Here is a 24,647-nt window from a genome sequence, read left to right as displayed (position 1 = left end):
TGTTTGCATGGTCGTCCTAAACTGGACTGTTTCCCGCCCAAAGCATCGTCAGCATGACACAGTGTTGGGTGGGGCGAGTGTGTGCTGAGTTTGCTTGGAATCGGTTGCGGTTTGGTAGCAAGTGCCCCAGTAATACTAGGCTTTATACGAGTGTGTGTCTCCGCTTCGCCACATGTGTTGCACTGGTCACCGGGCTCTTCGTGGTTTGCCCTCTTGCAGGCTTCCATTAAGACAGGCAGGCAGGGTGGAGAGGAAAACAGTGTGAGGCGGAGAGACGCATAGCGCATCGTGGAGTTCGGTACGGGCCGAGGCTTAGACATCTGGATTGGCAGAATGTCACACACACAAACACAGACACTGGGAATTGGACGGTATTCGTGGCAGAGATGGCATGAACTGGGGCGGAATGTAGAAAAGAAAAGCACACGGGCGGTAAACAGAGCGGAACAAGGATATCTTTGTTGCGGAATGGGAAATTAGATTTTAAGTTTCCCATTAACAGTTTTTCCATTAGCGTCTCCCAGAAATATTCAGATTCAGCACTGCTATTTGTTGCCTTTTGTGGAAAAGCCGGGCAGTCGGGGCTCAGGGTGGTGGAAGCTATTACATAGATTAAGAGACAAGAGGGCAACAAACCTACACCAAAGTGTGGGACCGTCCAGGAGGTCGTGCAAACATGCGGCCTTGAGAGCAGTAATACCCGGCAGCTCTGCAGTAACATCTCTAGGCCTGTTTAAGGAGTGGGTCACTGCAGAGACCTCTGGGACCTGTGGTTTCACTGGGACAGCTCTCTGGGAGGCCAGTGGTTCTTGTTTGTGTGTAAGCACATCTGTGTTTCGGCCATTCAAAGGACAGCGCTGTAATATTTTTAGTGCACTATCTAAATGATGATTTTATTGTTTGGTTTGCTCGGATGTTGGGCTAGATTCAAGAAGTGGAAAGGTCAGAGAGCGCTGTTAACTGGAAGGTTATTTGAAATGTGCATTCTGCTTACTGTTGAAATGAATCCTGAGCTCTTTGGCTTGCAGGTGGGACTTAGTTGGGTGGTCTCTTCAATGGATTTTTTAAGCAGCTTGCTTTTGTTTGACAGTCAGTGGCCTTAATCTTTAGTGTTATTTCCTGCTCTCGCTACGGTTGTTTATGCACCATAACCATCCTAAATTATTTTCAGACATCCCTCACATTACTTTCCGCTTGTTTCCTTTTCCTCTCTCTCTTCTTCCCTTCTTTGACACTTCTCTCCTCCATCAGCCACCACCCCCCATAGTCCCAGTCCTCCATCAGTTCTTAATGAGGAAGCCTCTCTGACCTTTTCCAGGTCCTTGTTACATCACTGCCCCCTTGTGGTGTGCTGTCCCCCCCTACTGTCATGTTAATGTTAGACCACCCCCCCCCCCCCCCCCCCCTGGGTACAATGACTATATCAAGTAAATTATTTTGGCACTGATTGTTCAGCCTGATGAAACAGAGTAAAGCAAATAATCGGAGTACTCTCTGGGGTTTTATTTAATAGTTATTTAATAGGGCCAAGTGTTTGACACATAAAGGTCTGTATGACCGCTCACACATGGTCAGGAATTCAGCAGTGTGATGAAGACTTACTGTCACAAAAGGCCTTCAACATGGATTTAAGAGTGTCATTTTCAATCACTTTATTAATTCATTATTCCTTATCAGACACATCAGCCTCAGTTCATATCTGTGCATGATGTGATTTACAAAACGAGAGCTTGAGCTGATATTTGGAAGGCAAGTGGACAGAATCTGTTTTATTGTGGAAGAAATGAACTAATCGCTGCGTTTATTTTTGCTTGTCTCTCACTGGCATTGAGCAGTTTTCCTTTGAGGAAGTGACGAATACACAATGTCATAATCTGCAGGGAACTCGGTACATTCTTTTTTAGGATGTATATGATCATGATACCCACAGTCACTCTCCAAAACGGAGCTGACTTTCACCCAGGCGTGTAATATGCAGGACGGTGGGTGTGAAAGTCTCTCATAGACACATTCAGCCTGGGATGTGCGCGTGTATTTGTGTGTGTGCGCGCTTGTGCAAAAAAGTTGTGCAACTGCCGCCAAGCAGGAGGAATGTGGCCATTCAGAGGTCCTCTCCTTTACAAATAAATATTTGGTGATGACAATATCGGAAATATGTTAAACACCAGGACGGTCATTTTCTACTCAAATAAACCTCAGCTCTGGTGGTGGTGAGGGGGGGGGGGGGCACACATGTCTGTGTTTCTGACATGCTGGATGGAGACAGAGAGAGTTTACGTATGATGAGGGGGCAAATTGACTTAACATATTTTGATTTATCATCGTTTATCGGTTATTTTGTTTTTGGCAATTTGCCTTTATTTATTTTTTAGTATTGGTCAATCATCAGGTATTTAGTTTTATTTATTTATAATTGATTTTAGTTTTAGATTTGTTTTGCGTTGGTTCGGGATAATATTAAAGGGTTTTCTATAATTATACACACACACACACAATAACACTTGGTACTGCCTGCCTGATTTCCCAGCATGCCTCACTACCCTCCTACCACCCGTTGTGCTGTGCAGAGTGCATTATAATAGCTGCTTTTAAAACATGGCGTTTACGGGAATGACTCCCTACAGACTGCCAACATTTAGCTACACTTGGTTGACAATACAGATGCTTTATAGTAGAAATGTCACATAACCTAATGATATATATTAGTAATTACTGAAAGCTATGCAGGAGAGAAGGCAAAACTAACTTTACGAACTTTGATTTAGACCTCACTCCTCCAATCCGTCTCCTAAATATTAGATTGAATATGATTAGGCTGTGTTTTTTGAACTTTTGTTCTATAAATTTGTTCCTTGGGAACAATGGCTCATTCTTTTGTGTAACGTTATTTAATTAAATTGCTCAGAGGAGATTAAAGATTTCAAGATAAATGTGGTCACTATAGCCGCATTAAGCAGCTATAGAGTATCTCTTTAATCAGCCTTGCACCTTGACAGCATGTCTTCTAAATGATTTTGTTTACAAAGGCATGCTTTTCTATTTATTATATTATTATATTATTTATATTTATAACAAAATCCATAAATATTACACAGTGAAATTATCACAACTTGAGATCACAGCACAGAGTTCAAAGTGAGTGTCTTGAAGTTTCAGTGGTATTTTATTGTTCTCTGAACCAGACTCGACATGAAAGTCTGGTGCTTGGGTTTGAGCTTAGTGAGTTGGATTGTTTTCTTAGTCTCCTCCTCAGTGTGTTCTAATGTCAGGTACATTCTGTGACCCTCCCTCCTGACCTTTTCATCTTTACGCCCCACCACAACTCACATCTATCATTTGCACCCTTAGAAAAATATATTACAATTCAGATTTATATAATGTAATAAAGCCTTTTTGTTGTTTTCTTTCACTAAACAACGGTATATACAGAGTTTTCTTTCTATAATTCGTTCCACTGATCTATTATCTTGCCTATTATCCGGGTCATTGTGATATCAGGAAAAGCAGCTTAGACATGGTCTCCCCCTTCACCTTCCTCCAGGTCTTCCTAGGGGCCCCTAAGCACTCCATGTTGGGGGAGACATGTAAGTCCTCCAGCATGCCCTGGGACTACCCTGTTTGTTCCCCAAACCTCCTCATCTGGCTCTCCTCAACACGGGGGAAAAGCAGTGGCTCGATGCCATCCCCAAATCAGCGTCGTTAATGGAGAGGCGGGGGAATATTGCATGTATATTGGACCTATGGCACAGGGCCACAGGTGAGGGTCAGAAAGAATGGTAAACTGAGAGCATTGCTTTGTTGCTCAGCTCCCTCTCACCACAGTGGTGCATTATCATGTGGGATGTACCCAGACCACAGCAGCATTTTCCGAGGCATCTTGGGCTCCGAGGACCTTTTCCTGGGAGCTCCTTTGTGGTCGACAGCAATAGATGTAATCAGACGTAGTAAAGCATTTGAGGCAGGTCGCCCTGGGGTGAGCCAGCAGCTCTGCAGATCATGTCCACACTCCCTTCACTTTATGGTGGGTTGGGATGAGTGGAAACCCGAGAGGACCAGAGAGAGGTCAGTAGCAGGGGACAGTGGATGCTGAATGTAAAAAAGACCAGAAGTTAATGGTAGCTCCGGAGAGGTGGCTGAAGTTTTTAAGTACAATTAGGACTTGACAGATCCCGAGGATCTCCACTGAAAGCAACGCCAGTGGCATTCATTTATCCCTGTATTGAATGCAGATGTTTTAGGTGCCGTGCTTACAGTTTCAAAGATTAATTGTTTCGTTTTTCAGCGACTAAATCGCCAAGTATTTTATCGGTTTTAGGAAGAAAAAAAAAGTCAGACTTCTCAGATTCCAGTTTTTTAAATGTGGATATTTTACTCCTCTGTAACAGTAAACTGAATTCATTTGTGTTGTGGACAAAACATTTAAGGATGTCATCTTGGGCTTTGGAAAACACTTTTCGCCATTTTTCACCTTTTTCTGACATTTCATAGACCGTAACATTCAATCGATTAATGGGGAGAATAATCCAATGAATATAACCGTTAGTTACAGCCCGAGTCATGGTCTGTGTCCGACGGACAGAGTGACACACCATCTATTGCATTCATATGTGGAACTTGTATACAGTATAGGTCCACCCAAGAGCCTGTCAGAGCCAGACCTCGCATTATAAATGGGTGTATGCAGCTGTTATATACTGTAATGAAGCATTTTTAAAATGTTTAGCTCATTTTACCCAAAGGCACATAAAATAATCACTTTTGTAATGTGGACTCCTACCCTCATAATGTCCATCGGTTATGACTCAACAGCGAGTGCGTAAAACATTTAAACCTGCCTTTTTTCTTTTTTCTACCCGCAATGAATGAGCACCTCGCGTGCCCTGTCCAGATGTTCTCTGGCCCAGCAGCGGTCCTGCCCGGCTGCAGAGGGCCGGACCGCGATGGTGGCTGTTCCACCAGTGGTGGCGGTGAGACCGGGAGATGTGTCAGATGGCACGATACCCCGCATGCCTGAGGAGATGCCAGGGTTTATTTGAACAGCAATTCTACTTCACATATTTTTGAAAGTGTGAGTGGCGATTTATTGTTCAGCCGCGGGTCTGTCAGTGCGATTCTTATTTCATGACTTATCTGATAGGTCCAAGAAAAATAAACCCACACCTGAGCTGGGTTTATAGGTCCGCCTGACGTCAGGCCCATTATCCACAGCACGGACTGCACAGTTTTATTCCACTGCATTCTAGTGTGTGTGTGTGTCTGTCTGTCTGTCTGTGCTTGTGTACTGCACGTGTATTTGGAAGTATGCGTTTGTTTTTGCGCCAGCACAAGATTCATGAAGTAGACGTGTTCAGCGTCTGCCAAGCTTGCCAAATGATGTGCCATTTAATACGACCAATGGTAAAAATGTTTTTGTTCACTTGAAACGTACAATCTAGAATGACACCTAGACGCCTCATTCGCATAAATGACTTCAATTCTGGAGCTGGTTTCGTCATCTGTGTGGAAAATTCAAAGTACAATATTACACTATAAATCAGTTGTACTATGTTGAATGTATTTATTTGCATGCTTGTAGGTATACAGGGCTCCTTCGCAGTATGGAAAAGAAAAGGATTTAGGAAATTGCAGGTCTGGATAAGTAAGGGAAAAATTACAGAAACATATTTGTTTCCCAGAATATTTCCCCTAATCCGTTTTCTAAAATAGAAAATTAAAAAAAACCAAGTGATCATACGAACAGTGTTTTTCACGACATTTGGAGCATGCAGCAAGCAGAGTCAAAATGTTTACCGCTGTGTGAGCGGGCCAGAGCGAGCCTGCAAAGCAGCTCTGCCCCAAGTGCAAGATGTTTGACAGCAGAACGTCGTCCAGCTTTGTGCGTAGGAGTGTGGGCTGTTTTCAGAGGGCTGACCTCACAACCCCAAATATAACGCCTGGTTGGCTCGTAGGCAACAATTGTAAGCCATATACAAGGACAAGAACACTGTAGTCACAGCATCCTCTGCACAAGAGTCATAAAGTCAAATATGGTCTGGACAATTTACGGAGAAATCTGGAGTTTTGTGTCTAGAAAAGCAAGGCATTTTGAAATAGAAAATGTGTAAGGAACCCTGGATGTACCTGCACGTACGAAGGTCTACAAACAATACTGGGCTGGGCCATATGGGCAAAATCTTCTTTCATAATATGTCATTTCACAACTTGCTGATGATATAGCGTGTTTTCTTGTAATTCATTAAATAAATAGTCTGTAGTAAATTACCATATGGTTTTGTAAAACTCCTGAGTGAATTAAACACTCAACAAATGAAAATTATTGACAAGTTTCTAATTTTGTTAACAAATTAAGAGTTATTGTTTGCTTGTTATCAATTTTGACGACGTCATTGTGTATCACGATATATGATTTCATCATGATATGATTCCACTGAAAGATGATAATCGTATTGGATTTAACGCCCAGCCCTAAATGCACAACACTTTATAATGTGAATTATGATGGTACAGTGTCAATGTGTCATCTGCAAACTGGTTGAGTGCTTTTCTTCAGGTCTTCTTCTCTGCGTTTGCTGGCATGCTGCACAATATCTTATTGGCTGTGTATCGATGGAATAGTGGGACACCATTAGTTAGGCTATGCATCTCCTCACCCACTAATTGAAAATCATTTCTATAGTGCTAATAGGGGACTCAAACACCCCTCCGGGACCCTTTAAGCCAGGTACGTGACATCATGCGGGTCACGTCCATGTCTCGGATGCTTTGCTGAGGCAGAACTTACTATTTTGCAACACTATCTTCCGTCCAATCCAACATCGTCTCAGGGTCCTGACCTCGCAGCAACCAAAACACGAGCTGAACACAATCCTTTAAAGTTAGGTAATGCGCCGCGGATCCTTGTTGACCGTCCCTTGGGCTTGGAATAAGAGATCCCGTTGGTTTGAGCCTGTTGTCTGGTCTTTATTACTCCGCTCCTCTGGAGTTCAAAGAGACGACTGGCTACACCCAGCCCACGGCCCGGGTTCCCAAAAGCATATCATCACCAACATTATATTAGCCCATTTACTTACAGTGAAAGTAAGACAATCTGGACGCTCGGATCATGGTTTCACCCGGCTTCCGGAGAGGCTTAGGTAGTCAAGTTGCCAATGGACGCTGAAAAAGTTTGCAAAGAATGACGAATGCAAAGTTATACTTTAAATCTGAATTGCTGGAGCCTAAACAAATAACCGTAATTCTTAAGAAATAATGAAGTTCACAATGGAACTCTACTGTGTCACACAGTTTTTTTTATTGTATAAAGTACCACTGTAGAGGATTGGACTGGGTGAGAGGCAGCGCCCTAGAAATGTCACCAGTCTGTCACCAGCGGTTCACTGTGTTTGACATTTATCCAACAGTTGCTGGAGCTCTGTGAGTAAGGGCTCTAAAGCTGAGAGGACCACATGGATAGATAAGTGTTTGAATGGATGTGTATGGCTATCTCCGTCTGTCCCTCTGAGTGTACTTACATGAGCATTTACAGTATAAAGCTTTGAGGAAGCAGAGTTAAACTGAAAAGAAGAAAGACAAACAAAAGGAAGACATGAGTAAGGGATCAGTTTGTGGTCAGCTTGTATTTAGTAAATCGTCCTCTCTTCCCTCCCCATGCCAGTGAGTGATGCTTTGGCGGAGGGAGGACTCGTAGGATAAAAGTTGATAATCACGTTCCACCAGTGGAACTCCTTTGATGTGGGTTGTTGTTGTTTCTGTGGGGCTCTCTGCCTGGACGCATCCCCCTCAAGCAGCTGCGAACCGGGGCGGCCGACTTTAAGAGCACAGAGGGCGAGACGTCCTGAAGTAGACACACACAGACTGGATGTAGAAACCTGGACTCGTTCAGGAAAGTTAAGTACTTTAGAACTGGTACTTGAGTTTCTCTCCAACTGTCCAAAAAATACATTTTCATTTTTAAAATTGGACCTAGGGTTTGATGGGCATGTCCTCAGTGTTGAGACTGTATATCTATATAGATATATACGTAGATATACAGTATGTTCCTGTTACGTCCTGGAGACACCAACTGTAACAGGAACCACCACTGAGGCGGTTTAGGTGTTTATATGTCTGTGTTTTTGTCCGTCTCTTGGACAGATATCGTCACTGCGATAGCGTCGCGTGGAAGATGCAGCCACGACATTTCACAGGTGTGTAGTTGAGATCAAAATGAAGGCTGGGTAGTCCGAGCAAGGGGGGGCCGAAGTTGGGGTTAGGATGTGGCCCATGGCCCGATTTGGCATGGCGGCGGTCTCTAGTATTGCTGTTGAAGATGGTGTTGAAGGTTAGTCTGCTAATTCTCACAGATGCCAAAAAAAATTCTACCAATATTGAAACATAGTTAGTTTCTTTAATGCACTTTTGACTAAACATCTACTTACAAGGTTACATGAATATACTCTTTGTACTGTGTAATAAGCTGCAGCAGAAACAACAAGAACAAGACAAGCAGTTTCTTCGGAAATTGAATGACCTTTTTTCTAAACGGTAACAAGAAAACTAGAGACCATCCTGTGATGGGATCAAACCAGCTGCAACCCCAAATCTGACCAGGGAGGTAAGGTGGGGTGCCAATGGCCCCTTCCAATAATCCGATTTAGATCGGATAACTTTATGGGGTTACATTCAATGTCTTCAGGTTGCATACTGTACACATGCACAGACTTACAATATTCATTGTATAGCTACCCACCAAGCTGCACTCATTTCTTGTTGGACTCGCACGTACCCACGCACACACGAGTGCAGCAGTGTGAGGTGCAGGTGCCTCCTAGCACCAGTGACCAGTGTTATTGTAATGGGCAGCTCCCTGCACAGCTGAGATAGTGTGTGTAGACATAACAGCAGAGATGAAAGCAGGTTGGAGACAGACGGCGTACACTCGGAGGGGCATGGTAGCAGTTAAGAGGGAGGTATGGTGCTGTCATACGCCATGTTTCATCCTTGAGCCGTACAAGTCATTAGCCGAGAGGGGAAATAGTACCCAGGGCGTAGCGAAGGCCCAGATGGATGGACCTGTATCAGAATGCCAGCCAGTTTGCGTACAATTTATTGTTCTAACGAAAGGGGTTAGTGGTGTAGCTGCTCAGATGAAGACTAATATGGGTCTATGATTTTGACCCTGTGTTTGAGAAATGAAGGCATTCAACTTGTTCTTTAGAGTACTCTCATTCTCTTTCTGTCTTTTTTTCTTCTACCTTCTCTCTCCCCCTGTCCTCTCCAGTTCCCCAGGCCTCAGGCAGTTGTGTTCATTAACCCTGGATGTAATTATTTTTGTTTTAGTCTCATATTGCTGACATTTCAACTCAGGGGCTCCTCAATCAGGATTAACCCAAACCGCAAGAAATCACACTTCACAGCCTTTTCTTACAGCAGCGCTTGTTGCCTCCAATTTCAGTCAAATTAAAGGTTTATTTTATTTGGTCGTTTTTTTTCCTCTCAGGCCCTGTACCATTAGAAAACAAACCAGACTGCTCGCCCTTTGATTTGCTGCTTGCTAGTGGCTCTCTGTCTCTCACTCCCTTGGTAGGCACAAAGCAGTCCTCTGTGCAGCCAGTGGTACTAAAGATCGAGATCACACAGGTGGTAGCAGTACGACCATCTGCCATGAAGCAAGCCTCTCTCGTTTATGTGCTTACTATGCAACATATAGATGTAACAGCATTGCTTGTACTCTGATGTTTAGGATAAGTTGCTGCTTTCTGAAATTCATCTTTAACACACCGCAATCAAGGTATTCTCACTAAATGTTTGCATTTTTTCCATCAGATTTTGTCCATAACATCAAATATATGTTGGTAGGCCTACTCTGTCAAAGTGTTGTTAGTATCTAAGAAGTAGACGTGCTCACTGTTTGGCATTTTGGCGGTTGTCATCTTGGTTTTTGGCTGTCGCCATCTTGTTTTTTTGCAACCAGATGAGGCACGAGAGAGTGGAGCTAAGTACAATGAATGAAAAATACTTTTTATGCAACCAAATAGTCACAATTAACCATCATGAAGTGAAAACACACTTCAAAGGGTTAAAGTGCTAAGACGAAAACACAGACGTCTCTCAGACCGGACAACGCTGTGGTAGAGACCTGTCAATCACAAGGTAGCCCCACCCTAAAGCATACCCTGCTTTATGGTCTGTTTGACTCTAAATGGACCATAATGTACTAAATGAACATCATGCTGTATTGAAGAAGACTTGAAACTAGAGATTGAGACCATAAACTCATGTTTACAATGTTTGCTGAGGTAATAAATCAAGAGCGAAGTAGAGTCATTTTCTCATAGACTTCTATACAACCAGAGGAGTCGCCCCCTGATGGACATTAGAGAGAATGCAGCTTTAAGACACTTCAGCTAGTGTGGCTCAGCAGGGTCGTCCTTCAATCAGAGGATCGGCGGTTCGATCTCCGGCTCCGCTAGTCCATGTTGATGTGTCCTTGGGCAAGACACCTAACCCCAAATTGCCCAAGCTGTGCCTGTGGCGTATGATAAAGGGTATGAATGATTAGATAGTCCTGATGGGCAGGTGGCACCTTGCTTGGTAGCCCCTGCTATCAGAGTATGAATGGGTGAATGATGACATGTAGTGTTAACGCGCTTTGAGTGTTTGGAAGACTAGAAAAGAGATATACAAGTACAATCCATTCATTTACCATTTAGCACTGACTTCACTCTTCATACCTAGAGGTTGCTGCCTTATTGATTATATTGGTGTAACTCAGTCACAATGTACAATGTAAACACAGCAGACGTAAAGTAACAATCTAGTGTATACATGCTTGGCCCTCTCAACGTTTCCCTCTCTTTGCCTTGGGGGCCTTAGGGTCCACAGGAACCCTCAACTCGTCTTCCTGCCCCCGGGGGCACTTAGTCTCAACACAGTAGTAATAAACTCTCATCACTCTGAGTCAGGGGTGTGCGTACGTCAGTCTGTTACTACAAACGTGTGTGTGCGGCAGCAGCAGCAGTAGTCACAGGCCAAGCAGTAGTTGTAAAATCTCATCACTTTTAGTGGTCCTCCGGGGGTCCTGGACTCCTCTCGCTGTGTGTGGTTTGACCTGCCGTGGCCCCCCCCAGCCCCCCACATGCCCACTTAGATAAACAGGCAGTAAACACAGGCAGTCCTAGCACCACTCTCTTCCCCTTGCAGCATATACAAGAGCTGCAGATGAAAGGACTGCTTCCCGACGCTAATAGCCTCTAGAGATTAGCCCCCCCCCCCCCCCCTTTCCTGCGACTCATAATTAAAAGTTCAGCCACTATGTTCATAAAGCTTCTAAGAATGGTAGAATACACATCTTAGATATCCAGTAAGTCTCATGCACTACCTTCACCTTAACTTGAAATGGAAGCTGGTCCCACATCAGCCCTTCTACCCCTGTTACGTGGGTTAAATGCGTGCCTGCTTTAAGAGCGCTGTGTGAACGCAAGCCAAAGCCATGAAACCATAATATATACAGGCCCTGTTTACATTTTTATTATTATTAGCTTATCAGGCCTGCAGGCATATCTGAAAATGAGCATATAACTGATGCAGGGCCACGGGGTTGAAGCTGTTAGTGATTATTTTGAGTGGGGAGGCTCGTGCAACAACACGGTTTCTGATATCTTGAGCTGTTTTTCTTGTCGGGTCTCGGTCCGAGGAGTGAACGTTGTGGTGTGGATTGGAACCAAAGAGCAGGGCTACATTCTTCCACTGTGTTGAGCTTTACGTAATGCCATTGCACACATTATTGACCAACTATGGTTCAGATATTTCCTGCTCTAGCTGCTGGTTGCCAGTAATCACGAGTGGTGGACGATGCCAATTCATTATCACCGTACTGAAGTATGCTTCTCCCAATCTAAAAGCCCTGCTGTGTTTTGAAGATTACAGTTAGGGTTAATTATGATAACCAATACTGCGGGTCAAACGGTTGGAACAGCTTTTCCTCCGGCACGTCTCTTACTCTCCCATTGCATTCCTTTAGAAGTGGGCCAGTTATTCTCAAGGTGGGCTTTGTGAATTTCATGAGTGTAGACAGAAAACATTTTTATCAAGTTCAAGATTTTCCACCGAGACATTGATGTTGGGCTTTTTTGGATCACCTTGGGATTTGTCCCCTCATGGCCAAATATGTCATCTCCCTTTTCTTCTCATCAGACGTCTGAAATGACGGGAGATGGATTGTTGGCGAGCCGGGCCCTTCTGCCGCTCTCACCGTCTGCCGTGTGTCAGCGCTGCATGTATAAGGAATGGTGAATTCTGTCATTTTTTATTGGACATCAAGAGAGACACAATGGGACCCAGAGGGGGTCTTGGTCCCTCTAGATGTAGCCTGTGTCCTGATGATAACTCTCAGATTAGAGGTTGAAGGATAAGTGCAGCCTCTCTGGCAGCTGCTGCTGCTGCTGCTGCTGCTTCTATACCTTCAAAGGCTTCTCGTCCTTCCTCCCTCCTGCTCTTTCTCCCTATCCCCATACATCTCCCCCGCCTTCCCTCCCTCTCTCCTCTCTCCTCCCTTTATTTCCTTTCCTCGTCCCGGCCCCTCCCTTGTTCTCCTTTTTTCGTCCCTATCACCCGCCCCATCTCCCTCTCCTTCCCATCTGTCCTGTTGGTCTGCAATATGCCAAGTCTGGGGAGCGGTTTCAAGTGTGTTTAGAGTAGCTGACTCATCGCTGCTTTAGTGCCATGGTTTGTTAATGCCGAGGGCAGCTGATAGCAGTCTGGACGTCCTGTGTTGCAGGTGGCCCACGCAATTCTGTACGTGTGTTCACGTCGCGGTGTTGTGTGACTGCATTAAATACAGCTCTGATGGGTATAAACACCTTGTCCTTTATCATCAGCGTGCGTGCAGACATGAGTGACGTCCTACCAAAAACAAGACGCACACTGGGCTTTTACTCTGCTGTCAGTGAGGAGCGTTCAAACCGTGGCTTCATTCAACACTGACTAATGACAGGCCAGAGATGAAGAGCAGCTCTTCCTCTGAAGCTTCAGGACACACGCACAGAACATGTCCTTGGTGAGCTATCATGCTTATGTTATTTGGAACACAAAGTTTCATGCAAGAGTTAAAGTTTTGGGGTTAATTGACACACCAGTGAGAGAGCACTAAGCGCCCCTGTCTGTCCCAATTCACCAAACTATACTAACCGACCTTACTCTAACACAAAGCAGAATCTCAATCAGCCTCATACAATCGTCCTCTCTACTTTTCCAACATGTCTTGGCGTATGTTTCTCCGTCTTCTAATTGTTCAGTTCTCATCATCCTATCTCGGTTTGAGCTCATCCCTCTCAGTGTTGACACCGCAGTGACCCCCTCGCTGCACAAGGAAATCCAAGCCAATCAGAGCTAGTGTTCCACTGTGCTCAACACCCCTTCCATTCCTCTCCATCCCTTCGTCCCCGCGTCGCAGCTAAAACGGCTCATCCTGAAACCATTAGGCCAAATTGCTAAATGTTTCAAATGTGCAACCACTTAAGGCTTTGTCTTTAAGAGGAGTAATCTTCGATCTACTGTGGCAAGCAAGAGGAGGACGAGGTGGATGGCAGGAGTGGGAAGTGAGAGGAAACCAAGTACTGTGGACTGAAACTGAGCTGAATAGAGACGGATAGCAGGAGAAAAGATATTAGCTTTTACATACAAACATTGTCCATAACTTGTGTATTTATTGTTCTGCTGTTGGTTTACAGAGAGAGTGCAGTTAGGTTCATGGCAATGTGAGAGGCCAACACAGTGATAGTTGTCAAGGTTGATAGAGAGTAGAAACTCACACAGTATATACTGTATGTAATGCATAGTAATACTATAGACATGGTATTACTCTATGGATGCTGAAGACCTTTACAGGAACTTTTCTCAACACTTCCAAGGTTTTCCAAGAAAGAAATCCTCTGGTGTACAGAAAATGATGTTCCCCCCCATTTTCTGGCAGCAGCAGCTACGTTTTCTTTGGAACAAATATAAGAACCCGGTAGCTAACTTGAGCATTAACGAACTGAACATCCAAGGAAAAAAGCATTGTAAAGCTGGCTATGCTTTTGTATTGCTCTCTGAGGAGCACAGTGCAAAACTGTGCCTCATCAGTGACCGCTTATCACCTACGGCATGGCCAACATTGGAAGAGTATTTGAAATGAACTTCACTCGTGGACCAAATGGACAAGTTGCTTGACGGAGATACTCACTGGATAACAGCCAGCCCGGTAGACTGGTAGATACAGTACATAGACAGACCGAAGGACAGGATCCATTGCATGTTGCCGAGCAAACGTCAAATCCTTCTGTGAAGCAGTCCTGGCTTCCTGAGTGACCCCAAGTCTCAGCCAGAGGACTTTGATCTGTCACTGAGATCACTACTAAGCCTACCGAGCTGACAAAAGACCGAGAGAACAGAGATTCTGCAGAGAGGTGCAGAGACTTGGAGGTAATTGAAGACAGGATCTCGTCCTCAGTTGTCCCGCGTGCTCTCCAGAAGGCTGAGGTGCTGTGGAGAGAGCCGGCGGGGAAGACTGCAGAAGACGGGGTTGGACGACCACCATCTGGATGTTTCGTTGCAAAACACAGCTGGGGGGGGCTTTGTTCCAAGCAATTGATTAGAACTATATATTTTTTCAAACTGTTGTTTTACTCTTGAAGACTGTCACACAGAACTCGAATATTTAGCAGCGAAAAAGCAGCATCGTCAGCATAAAGTTCAACCAATGCAAACACGTGTGGAACGTGTTAAACTACATCCATGGCGCCTATATTTACGAAACAACCACACAGAGGCTTCGTGGTCCGAACCAAGCGGAACACTTTAATACTCCTTTAAACCTTAACAAAGGCAGCGTATCCACTGCTTCCTTCTTAACCTTTCACAATAAAAGCCCTAGACATACAAGGCATATATTCACAGGCGAGTTTTCCCCATTTCAGTGTTGTTTATTCTTCATGCCCCCATTATGTAAAGGCCTTCATGATGAAAAAGAAAACACACACATAGTAAAGCACCATTTAATCGTCATGCAACCACCGCACGCACATCCCTTGTACAAAGACGTAATAACCAATATGTCATTCATATGGGCCATAATGGATTGATGTTTAACAAACATTTTAGAACCTCCAAAGCCTCTTTTGAAATATTGTGCAACTATATTGGATGGGTTTTGGGAATCCACATCAAATACAGCTGGAGTTTCCAATGTGACCCAGAGAGAAAAACTAAATGAAGAATAGAAGCTCCTTGCTCACAAAGAGTGAAATATTTCAAACTTTAATGCGGTCAAACAGTAAAAACATACATAAAATGTCTGTAAAGAGACATGTAGATAGGCATGCAGGGCACTTCAAGCATCTGCATTAGCCTTACAGTATACTACATAAAAGACCCACATCTATTCCACAAAGTATTCCCTCTGCTTTTTAATGGCATAACTTCTATATGGACATTTCTAGCCTCAGGTATATATGAAACATTGTTACAATATCAAATAAACCTCAAATGTTGCCGTTTGCATTTGGGCTTTTGCATTTGCTACAGTGTAATTAATATAAAATGCTTGGAAGGAGCCCCAGCTAATGACAGACATTAAGTGGCTTGGCTCCCCCTCTCCCCGTGACAAACTGAGAGAACTCAGCTTGAACCGTAGAGAAAGCCCATGAGCCAGCTGACTGATAGCAGCGATAAGGAGTTTTCAAGGTAACTATGCAAAACCAAATGTGTCTGTGGGAAAGCAGCAGCAGAAGCAGAAGTCTGTTTATTTTAATGAGCTCAGAAGTGTCTCTCCTGTTTCTCTTACATTACACTGGGGCTCTTTTTGGAGTTCACACAGTGCACTGTACGTCCGTGATGGATACGGTAATGATACATTAATGCAATCAGGACCGAGTCTGTTTTATCTCCCATGAAGAAGGCCAGCTATCTCACTGACAAGGGCCAGGTCACATTTGGTCGTGACTTTAAGCGTTTTCCTTCGGTGTGATTTGAAGTGAGGGAGACAGAAAGAGAGTGTTTCTGTGGGCATATCGGAGGAACAGCGTAGGGGAGAGGGGATAGGAAGAGAGATGAAGGCTGGGATAGTCCACATCAGGGCTGCTTGGGGTTCCAGTAGAGGCACTGTCTGGTTGTCTTTTCAACACCAGGAGAGGTGATGTGGATTTATGAAGGCGAGGAATCGACTGGAAGGCAGGTATGTTTGGCTGCTGAGCCTCTCATCCACACAGGGAGCTCAACAGAGCTGCTGTTCTGCTGCTTCCATCTGGCCTCACTTCTGGTCTACAGTACATACTAGGGATGTGCACTTGTTCATTTTTACCTGTTCAAGTATGTACTGTGTGTTGCATTTTACATCTTTTAAAGCTGGAGTACCAAACATATACCAAACAATATCACAAAATGCTGATGGAGCCTGTCACCAGCAGCGAGAGCTCTCTGTATGTTGCACTATGCCAGAGTTGTGGTGTCTGTGGCGACTTGAACCTGAAGTGATGCATTTTACGCCAACCAGCCAAAGCTACAGGTGGAAGGAAGAGGAGAGAGACTGCAGTGATGGAGCAGCAGCAGCTAGGAGTATTGCAGAAGCTTATGGCTAAAAGTCCCAAGAAGGGTACAAGAAATGTTTCTGGAGTGGATGCTCCAGATAAAACAAGAAACTCAGGGTTTGGAGGAAGACTTTAAAATCAGAAAAAAAAAGTGATGGACGGCGACGCAAATACTGATGACCATTTTCCTTGTTGGAGGCCGCTGAAGGAAGAGGAAGGGACTGAGGGCAGACACGGATGTTGCATTACTGCTCCTGCACATGTAAAATACTTGTGCTTATTTTCACGTGAAGACTTGAGGAGAGCGCTCCTTGGGGGGGGTGGGGGATGTCACAAGCACGTGTGTCACTGCCAGAGTGTGTCGCTGCCAGAGAGGGGGAAGACCAAAGTTCGGCACTGCAGGTTTAAGAAACGGATGTAGGATTTGTTCACGTTACAGACAAAAGCAAGAACTATCAGTGTCGGCGTCGATCACGCTTCAGAGGTACTTATTCAAATGATTTCAGAAGTTGACCTTTGTTTGGCTGCGCTGTATTTACTTTAGATCCTACTCAGCCTGAGGATCAAATATCTCTTTGTATAGTATCTATGTTCAAATAACAACGGGCACACATTACCCATACATACACAGGGAACTAGCTGTTGAGGTGTGCACCACCCAAAGCTCTGCATACAACAGCGCTGCAGCAGTGGTCAGTGCTTTTGTCTGGACTCGAACAGCAGCCATGAGTCATCGAAACCCTGGCAGATGGGAAAGGAGGATCCTCGGTCCTGATGGGAAACGGGGACGGATGTCTCTCTGTGGATGAGATGCAGCCCCGCGCTCTAATACTCGTTCATAATCATCCAGGAACACGTGTTGACATGCATGCTCATACACAGTTTTGGAGTTACGTAGTGGATTCATGTGTATGTACATGGATCTTTCAACATGCGTGTAATGTAGACGGGCGCACACACAAACACACACACACTTGCATGCTTCTGCTGGTTACCCAGACTTGGCTGTGTGTGATGGATCTGGTTCACAGGACTTTGCATGTGGAGGCTTACTGCGGTCATCCCATAAATCACACAGACCCATGGCCAAAGTCTGAGGCCTAGTCACTTATCATGAAGATTAGGAAAATGACTTAAAAACACCATAACAAGTTCTCATCATCCACTGTTTTATTTGTTCTCTGTGTTTATGTTCTGTATCTCCGTCTCTCTTTCTGAATGTGTGTCTGTGATTCTGTCACTCCATCCTTCTCCATGTCTGCCTTTTCACTGGCTGAATCACTCTCCAGCTTTCTTCCTGCCTATTACTGTTACAGTACACACAGCAGTAGTCACCTTTTACGAGGTGGGTCCAGCTTGTCAGCTGCAGGCTACTGCAGTTGGACCCATACAGACACACTCACGCATGCTTAGATTCTCTTAAAACCCACAAGACGCACATTACCGGCATCCAGTGCGGAGAGCCGCACGGGCCCCGGAGTGAGAGCAAGCTTTCTGTAGGGCCGGGATCTGCGGCATTGCCCCCGGGCCCGCCGGGTCACAGCACGGCAGGGGGAACAGCAGTGTGTGCATTAGTCTGTGTCTGTTCACAGTCCAACTGCGCGCACACTCACACAAATGGATACAAATAGAAACACGTTCACAGAGAAGCACTTACTCACACACTGTCCCTTGCACCCACCCACACACAGCTGAGCCCCTTTTTTCAGCAGTGTCAACAGCTCCAGCTCTCTCTCACACACACACACACACACACTCACGCACTCTCTCATAGCCACCGACACACACACCAGCAGAACACCTGTCGGGCCGCCTGGCTCGCTCCAGGACACCTTCGAGTCATGAGCTCATCGGAAAAGCAATTAAAGGCAGCGCAGGCCCCGCACGCTGGCGTAATGTTTTGTTTTGCTACTTGGCTTCAAAATTAACCAAACCTGTCAGAAGTCATCTGGCTGACATGGGCCGGGCTATATTTATTTATTTTCTGTTGGAGGAGCTGGACCCAGCGCTGCCTCGCGTCCAACAATGAAGCGATTCTGAAGGGCGGGGGAGGGGGGCGATTAGCTAGCTTGAACATGAATTCTTCCTCCCCTCCGTCTACCTGGGGGGGTTGGATGCCGAGCTCGCCCCGCCTCTCTTTGCCTGCCTGTAACTGTGACGGTGGGGTCGTGGCCCCTGTAGTCAGGAGGTTGCGCCCCCTCTAACCCCAATCAGGGCTCTGGTCTCCGCTGAAGGGACTCGCTGTTTGAACTGGCGCTGACCTAACCGCTCCCACTTTATCGAATTTCATGCTTGCAGTGACTGAACAAAAGCAGATTTTTTTGCGTTCAACAATGTATAAACGATGTAATGTGATTTAAAAAAAGACAACGATAGGACAGAGAGATGTGTGGCTGATGGATGACTGGAAAGGAGAGGACCAACAGAGGAACATAGACAGGACTGAGAGGTCAGAGGCCTCCTCTCAGTCTGGTCTAACGCTCTATACTGTAGCCTCAGGCTGTGAGTCAGACAGCCGTAAAACAACACCAGCAGCCCCCTGCTCTCTTTTACCTCTACTGGTCTTAAGAAGAAAAAAAACACCTTTGACATTAATAGGTCCGCTGTGGGTGAGTCACGGTGAGTGTGTGTCTTCACAGATGCCTCCACGGACACTTGAGCAGCTTTCTGGTGTTTTCTTGGGGAATCATTTAGGAAGTAAAAAAACACCTCTGTTATCGTTGTCATCACTTTCTGTAATGACCGTCATGCCACCCGACTGGAGCACAGAAAACCAACAGCGAGCCTGGTGTGGAGGTCATGAGGGCCGCTTTACGTTGCCGCACGCTTCAATCGAGGCGTCACTCTCCGGCCGTTGTGTCAACAACGGCGATGACACGAGAAAACACGGTGCGGGCGGCAAAGCCTCGGTCTTCAAAGCCTCGTAGGCCAGGTCAGCACGTATTTTGGTTTCTGTGTCGCTGTCAAACACAGACAGAAAGAGAGAGAAAAAAAAGTGTTTGCTCTGTTTATTTCAGAGAGAGAGAGGGCTTTTTGAGTGGTGTTGTGATTTATCAAAATGGTCACGGCTGTCATTGTGACACGGGGCCGCAGTAAGATGACGGCTGCTGGCACTTTAAAGCTGCTGATGCCACGCCAGTTGCTTCAGCTGGTTATTTAAGCAGCCAGCTTACGATGCACTCAGAAGTCAGCTCCGTTCAACTGATGATGAGACAATTTTGTCGTTATGGAAACTTACATGTGTGGGTTTTTTGTGTATTGTATCTGCTCATGGCGATGACGAAGTGGCTCTCGCGCTGCAGAGCATCCTCCACCAAAAAAGCTCAGTGTGTCTGCATTGGCTTTAGCGCATAACGATGCTATGCAGTCTACTCTGGTTAAGAATTTTCTCCAATTAGGCATTTTATATACTTTCATTTGCTCATTTATCTCTGTAATAACTGTTAAATAAGCAACCCATCTACTGAATAATATGATTTATTGTGCCGTGACTCATTTCTGCTGAACGTGCTTTGTCGTGCTCAGTGCAATCCCGTCGACCTCAGTTTTGAGTCAGTCGATTTATCGAATACATCTTCGCTGCTCAACCCCGTTCCCGGCCCTGTTGGGTCCCACACTGCTCACGCTGTTCTGGGCCATTATGAAAACCACTTGAAGCCAGGGGCCCCGGCGCTGCAGCCACAGCCAAAGCCTATTAAGCAGCCACACTGTGGTGGAGGAGTTCAAGCCACAGGACTGAGGTTGTGATTCCTCGTCAGGAGGAGGAGGAGGGGGGCGGGTGGAGAGAGGTGGCTGCAGGATGACGAGGAAGGCTGGAGGTATGGTCTCAGAAGGAAGGGTAAAGAGTGGTGAGAGAGGATGAGGAAGCATGGATGAAGGAGCGTTGTAAGGGAACAGGAGGGGTTTTAGGATGGAATTGAAGCAGGGACAAATGCCAGCAAGGCTGTTGTTGTGGATACATCAATAGATAAATAGTGAAGAAAGATGGAAGTGACGGAAAGTAAAGAAAATTAGAAAGAGAGATGAAGCGATAAAGGAAGAAACGTGAGACAGTTTGACCTGATCCAATGAGGAAAGTTTCCCCTCAGAAAGGATCCTGTGCCAGTAACAAACCATGAGTATACCAGTGCACCTGGTGAATAATGATCAGACACACACACACAAACACCAGCACTGATGCATGCATACACTACAGTACATTACATCATGCTGTACTGTGAATGAACACACAGCACACACTTTATACATTACACACACAGACACACACAAACATTTGACAGTACTAACACACACACACACAGGCTCACAGGCCACAAATCACTGAATGTTGTAAAAGTGGAGCAAATTGGAGGAGTTTTATTTGCATTGTTCACAGGGAATAATGGAGGAGGGAGCAACTCCTGCCAAGCTGGAGAGCTAACAAAAATGTGTGTGTGTGTGTGTGTGTGTGTGTGTATGTGTGTGTTCAGGGAGAGTTCATAATTGTGCTTTGTCCACGCTTCGGAGACATTAAAATGTTAGGCGAAGCAACAAGCAATCAGGCTTTGTTGGAAGGCGAAATGCACGCACACACACACACACATTTGCACGTTCACACTTACACACTCGCAGCTTTGCCCCGGGGCCTGAAACAGAAGACCAGAGTCTTGTCCAAAGCTCCATTAAACTGCCGAAAGTCCTGCTAGAGCTGAAACATCTTCCCATCGTCATGCCGGGACATTCCACGGCACGCCAGAGACCCCGGCGCTAATCCCGCCGGCATGGGAGTCATTATTGATAGGATCCTAATGCATTACCTCAGGGCCCCGCTTATTGTTGGTGCAGATTATTATTTAAGAGTAAACCAAAACTCAGAGAAGGTCTCGAGTTTCATAGAAATTTATCAAAAGAAAATGTTATTCTTGGCTTATACCACTTTGAACGGCGCAATTGATACCCACCGGCAGGCCGACGGAGAGAGGAACAACCTCATGCTCAATCTGAGCAGCTCTACCCTAAGTCACCTTACATTGATTTCAGTGATCCGTATCGATGTGCCTCCAACTCTGCAGAAATAACCGCAGCGGCAGCATGGGGACATTTTTGACGATGTGAGTTCAGATAGTTTTCTCTTCATTCTGCGCATCTCTTGATGTGGATCCTTTTGAATCAGCTGTGTTGATCACTGAAGTATAGTATTGTCTACTGTTCTGGTGATTTTGTACTCCCTTTCCTGTTCGTCTTTCATTTTTTTTAGAAACATACCCATCCATCATGGGTTTCGATCGTCTTGGTCTGCAGACTTGCATTATTAAATCCTCTTTGTCTTTGTTCTTTGTCCAGGTGCGGTCCTGCTGGTCAGTGTCCAAGGCATAGCTGTCAACGTGGACCCGGTTTTCTGCACGTGGCTGCTGTACCAACCTCATAGAGGGAGCGGCAGGCAGCAGCAGCAGCAGGTACCCATTCCAAATGTCTCTTCCTGGCCCTTTGATTTTGGTCAACATTTGAACATGTTTCACACTCGCACATGTAATCTGTATGAATAGAGAACGAGCAGCACGAGAGTCTGAAGGGAACATAAATGTCTCCCTCCCTACCCTCTCATTCCCTGCTACCTTTTTCCCCATGTGCTCTGCTCCCTGTCTTCCATCCCCTCTCTCTCTATTTATTTGACAGGGGTCATGGTGATGGTTATGGACATTGAATGTCTCTGTGCCCACGCTACACACACACACACACATTCTCCGTTTGATTGCCTGGGATACAGCACAGGGTTCGCCCCATTAAGGCACATGATTATATATATATATATATATATATATATATATATATATATGAGTACATTAAAGTATCATATTGTAATGCTTTCTTTCCCTTTTTTTGTTTTGTTTTAACAAGTTGCTCTGTTTCATGCCTCCTGCAATTTGGAAGGGCTGTCAGCATGTGCGTGTGTCCGTGTGTGTGTGTGTCGGTGTGCGTGTGTGACAGACAGAAAGAGAGAGGGAGTTAATTGCAACAACTCCTTACTCTGGAGGTTATTGCTGTACGAGGGTAAACAGATGTTATGAGTTGAACTGCTGCCAGTGTGAGCGATGCACAACGCTGGCTGCTGAGCGTGTGCGTGTGTGTGTGTGTGCGTGTGTGTGTGTGTGTGTGTGTGTGTGTGTGTGTGTGTGTGTGTGGACATGTTGTTTATGTGTGTGGTTCTGTGAGCTCAGCTGCCTGTCAGGGCCACTCCTCAAGGCCTGGCCCGGTGTAGACCTTCAGCTGAAGGCCACACAGCAGCCTGTGAAGGACAAGGGGGGAGAGGACACGGACTGGTGGGGTCAGGATGGCCGGGGATGATGCGGAAGGAGGACAGATGGACGAGAGGAGAAGGACGTGCATGTCCCACACGAAGAGAGGAATTTAGAAGAGCTTTAGAGGCTAGAGAAGTGGGGGGTGCGGGCATGACACGACATAAAAAGTTGACGAGAGTGAGAAAGAGAAGTTGAGTATGAGACAGGCATCACAAACAGGGACTCCAATTGGAGACGTGTGATAAAGAGATGGAGTACAGAGGACAGATATGTGAGGAAGGAACATATGGAGTGAAATAAAAAAACATGGGGAATGGGGGAAAGCACAGGACATCATAGAAGGAGGTGCAGAGAATGGAGAGGGATATTGAATTAAATGTCAAGCAAGCAGACTCACAGGTCCCAAATCCCAGAGGTAGAGGGAGATGGTTGGGGAAGCGGGTAATGAAGAGAAAGGGAATAAGAGGAGAATTTTATTTTGTGTGCGTGTGTGTGTGTGGTAGAAGGAGTTAGCTCATACTATGTCATCCATCAGGAATGAGCGATGGTCATTGGGTAAGGTACCTGCTTTTAGCATGGAGCTTTGAAATATTTTCCATGAAATGATCAAACTCAATTAGTTTTTTGTACCATTGAGTGTTCTTCCCCAACCAGCAAAACAGTCATATGGTTTGTTTGTCTCTACAGTATTTTACTGTCATGTATTACCTGTAGATCAGTGTTTTATTATGTACTGCATGCTTTGCTTGCAGTCTGCACAGCCACAAATTTCCGTGTCAAACGGACACTTGGGCGTGGAAAGTAGGCATTTTCATACAGCTTCTTCTTACCTTTCACAATAAAAGCCCTAGACATATATACTGCATCGCTGTTTACCAGAGGGTACTTATATTCGCTCAGAACATTTTGCTAAGATGCAACTTAACAAAATACCTTATGTATTTTATTTCTTAAATGTATTTGTTGTTAAAGCCTCCAATACAGTGTTTGTGTTTGCTATGAGTGTGTTTGAAAGTGTCTTTCTAATAAGAGTATTTTGAACAACCTGCAATCAGATCTTTAAAGGTACTCAACATGGAATCCTGAGCAAATTTATGATTAAGGGAAGGCTCTCAAAATGGCAATCGCTGAGCCGGCAGCTAGGAGCTAACAGTGCAAACATTGTTTACCTGGGGGGACCGAGACAACGGCGTCGGTCAGGGCTGCTTCATCAGCGGTAGCCGCAGTATGAGCGCAGGCAGAGAGGTGGCAATTAGCTAGCCGGTGGGGCACAACAGGGAGACTCACATGCACTAACATGCATGTCCGGCCGGTCTGGCTGCGTAAAAAAAAGCACAGAGTAGAGAACTTCATCCTCTGCTCATGTTGACATCCCTCCACTATAACTTTACATAGCAAATAGTCTGCTGCTATGTTAATACTCTGAATCCCGTATAGTGAACTTGACTTTCAAATCAAACGTAACTTTGTGCAACTAACCTACTGGCCGATAGTTTTTCATTCATCCTATGCTATGTTGCAAAAACCTCGTCATTTGGCGTCATACCACAGTCAGTAGTTTCATATACTAATGTAACCAGCCTTTGGGTCCCGACCCAAGCATTGAAAAACAACTGCATCAACGTGTGTGTGTTTACTCAGGCTGCAGTACATCATTGGCCTGCAGCCTTGTGTAGCTGCATCATACCCTAGCGCTGCCTCTGGCTGATGCTAATGGGGTTTCCTTATTTCAGACCAACCTTCCACTCTTCTGTCTCTAAGCCACCTCACTGCCAGCCTGTGTGTGTGTGTGTGTGTGTGTGTGTGTGTGTGTGTGTGTGTGTGT

At 45.3% G+C, this 24,647-nt stretch overlaps 1 protein-coding gene across 1 annotated transcript in view; it reads left to right on the top strand.

Moving 5' to 3' along the window:
* Nucleotides 1-24,647, top strand: part of vps13b (vacuolar protein sorting 13 homolog B) — a gene marked incomplete at its 5' end in the record, with an annotated part of 268,784 nt that overhangs the window by 62,906 nt on the left and 181,231 nt on the right. The window contains 1 exon segment of the mRNA XM_031868606.1: nt 21,867-21,979. Coding sequence (XP_031724466.1) covers nt 21,867-21,979 — 113 coding nt within the window.

Source organism: Anarrhichthys ocellatus, unplaced genomic scaffold (genome assembly GCF_004355925.1).
Source record: "Anarrhichthys ocellatus isolate YVR2014 unplaced genomic scaffold, GSC_Weel_1.0 scaffold43, whole genome shotgun sequence".
In the NCBI taxonomy this organism is placed as follows: Eukaryota; Metazoa; Chordata; class Actinopteri; order Perciformes; family Anarhichadidae; genus Anarrhichthys; species Anarrhichthys ocellatus.
The sequence above is the reverse complement of the archived record's forward strand: the minus strand, read 5'-3'. Positions and strand labels throughout refer to the sequence as shown.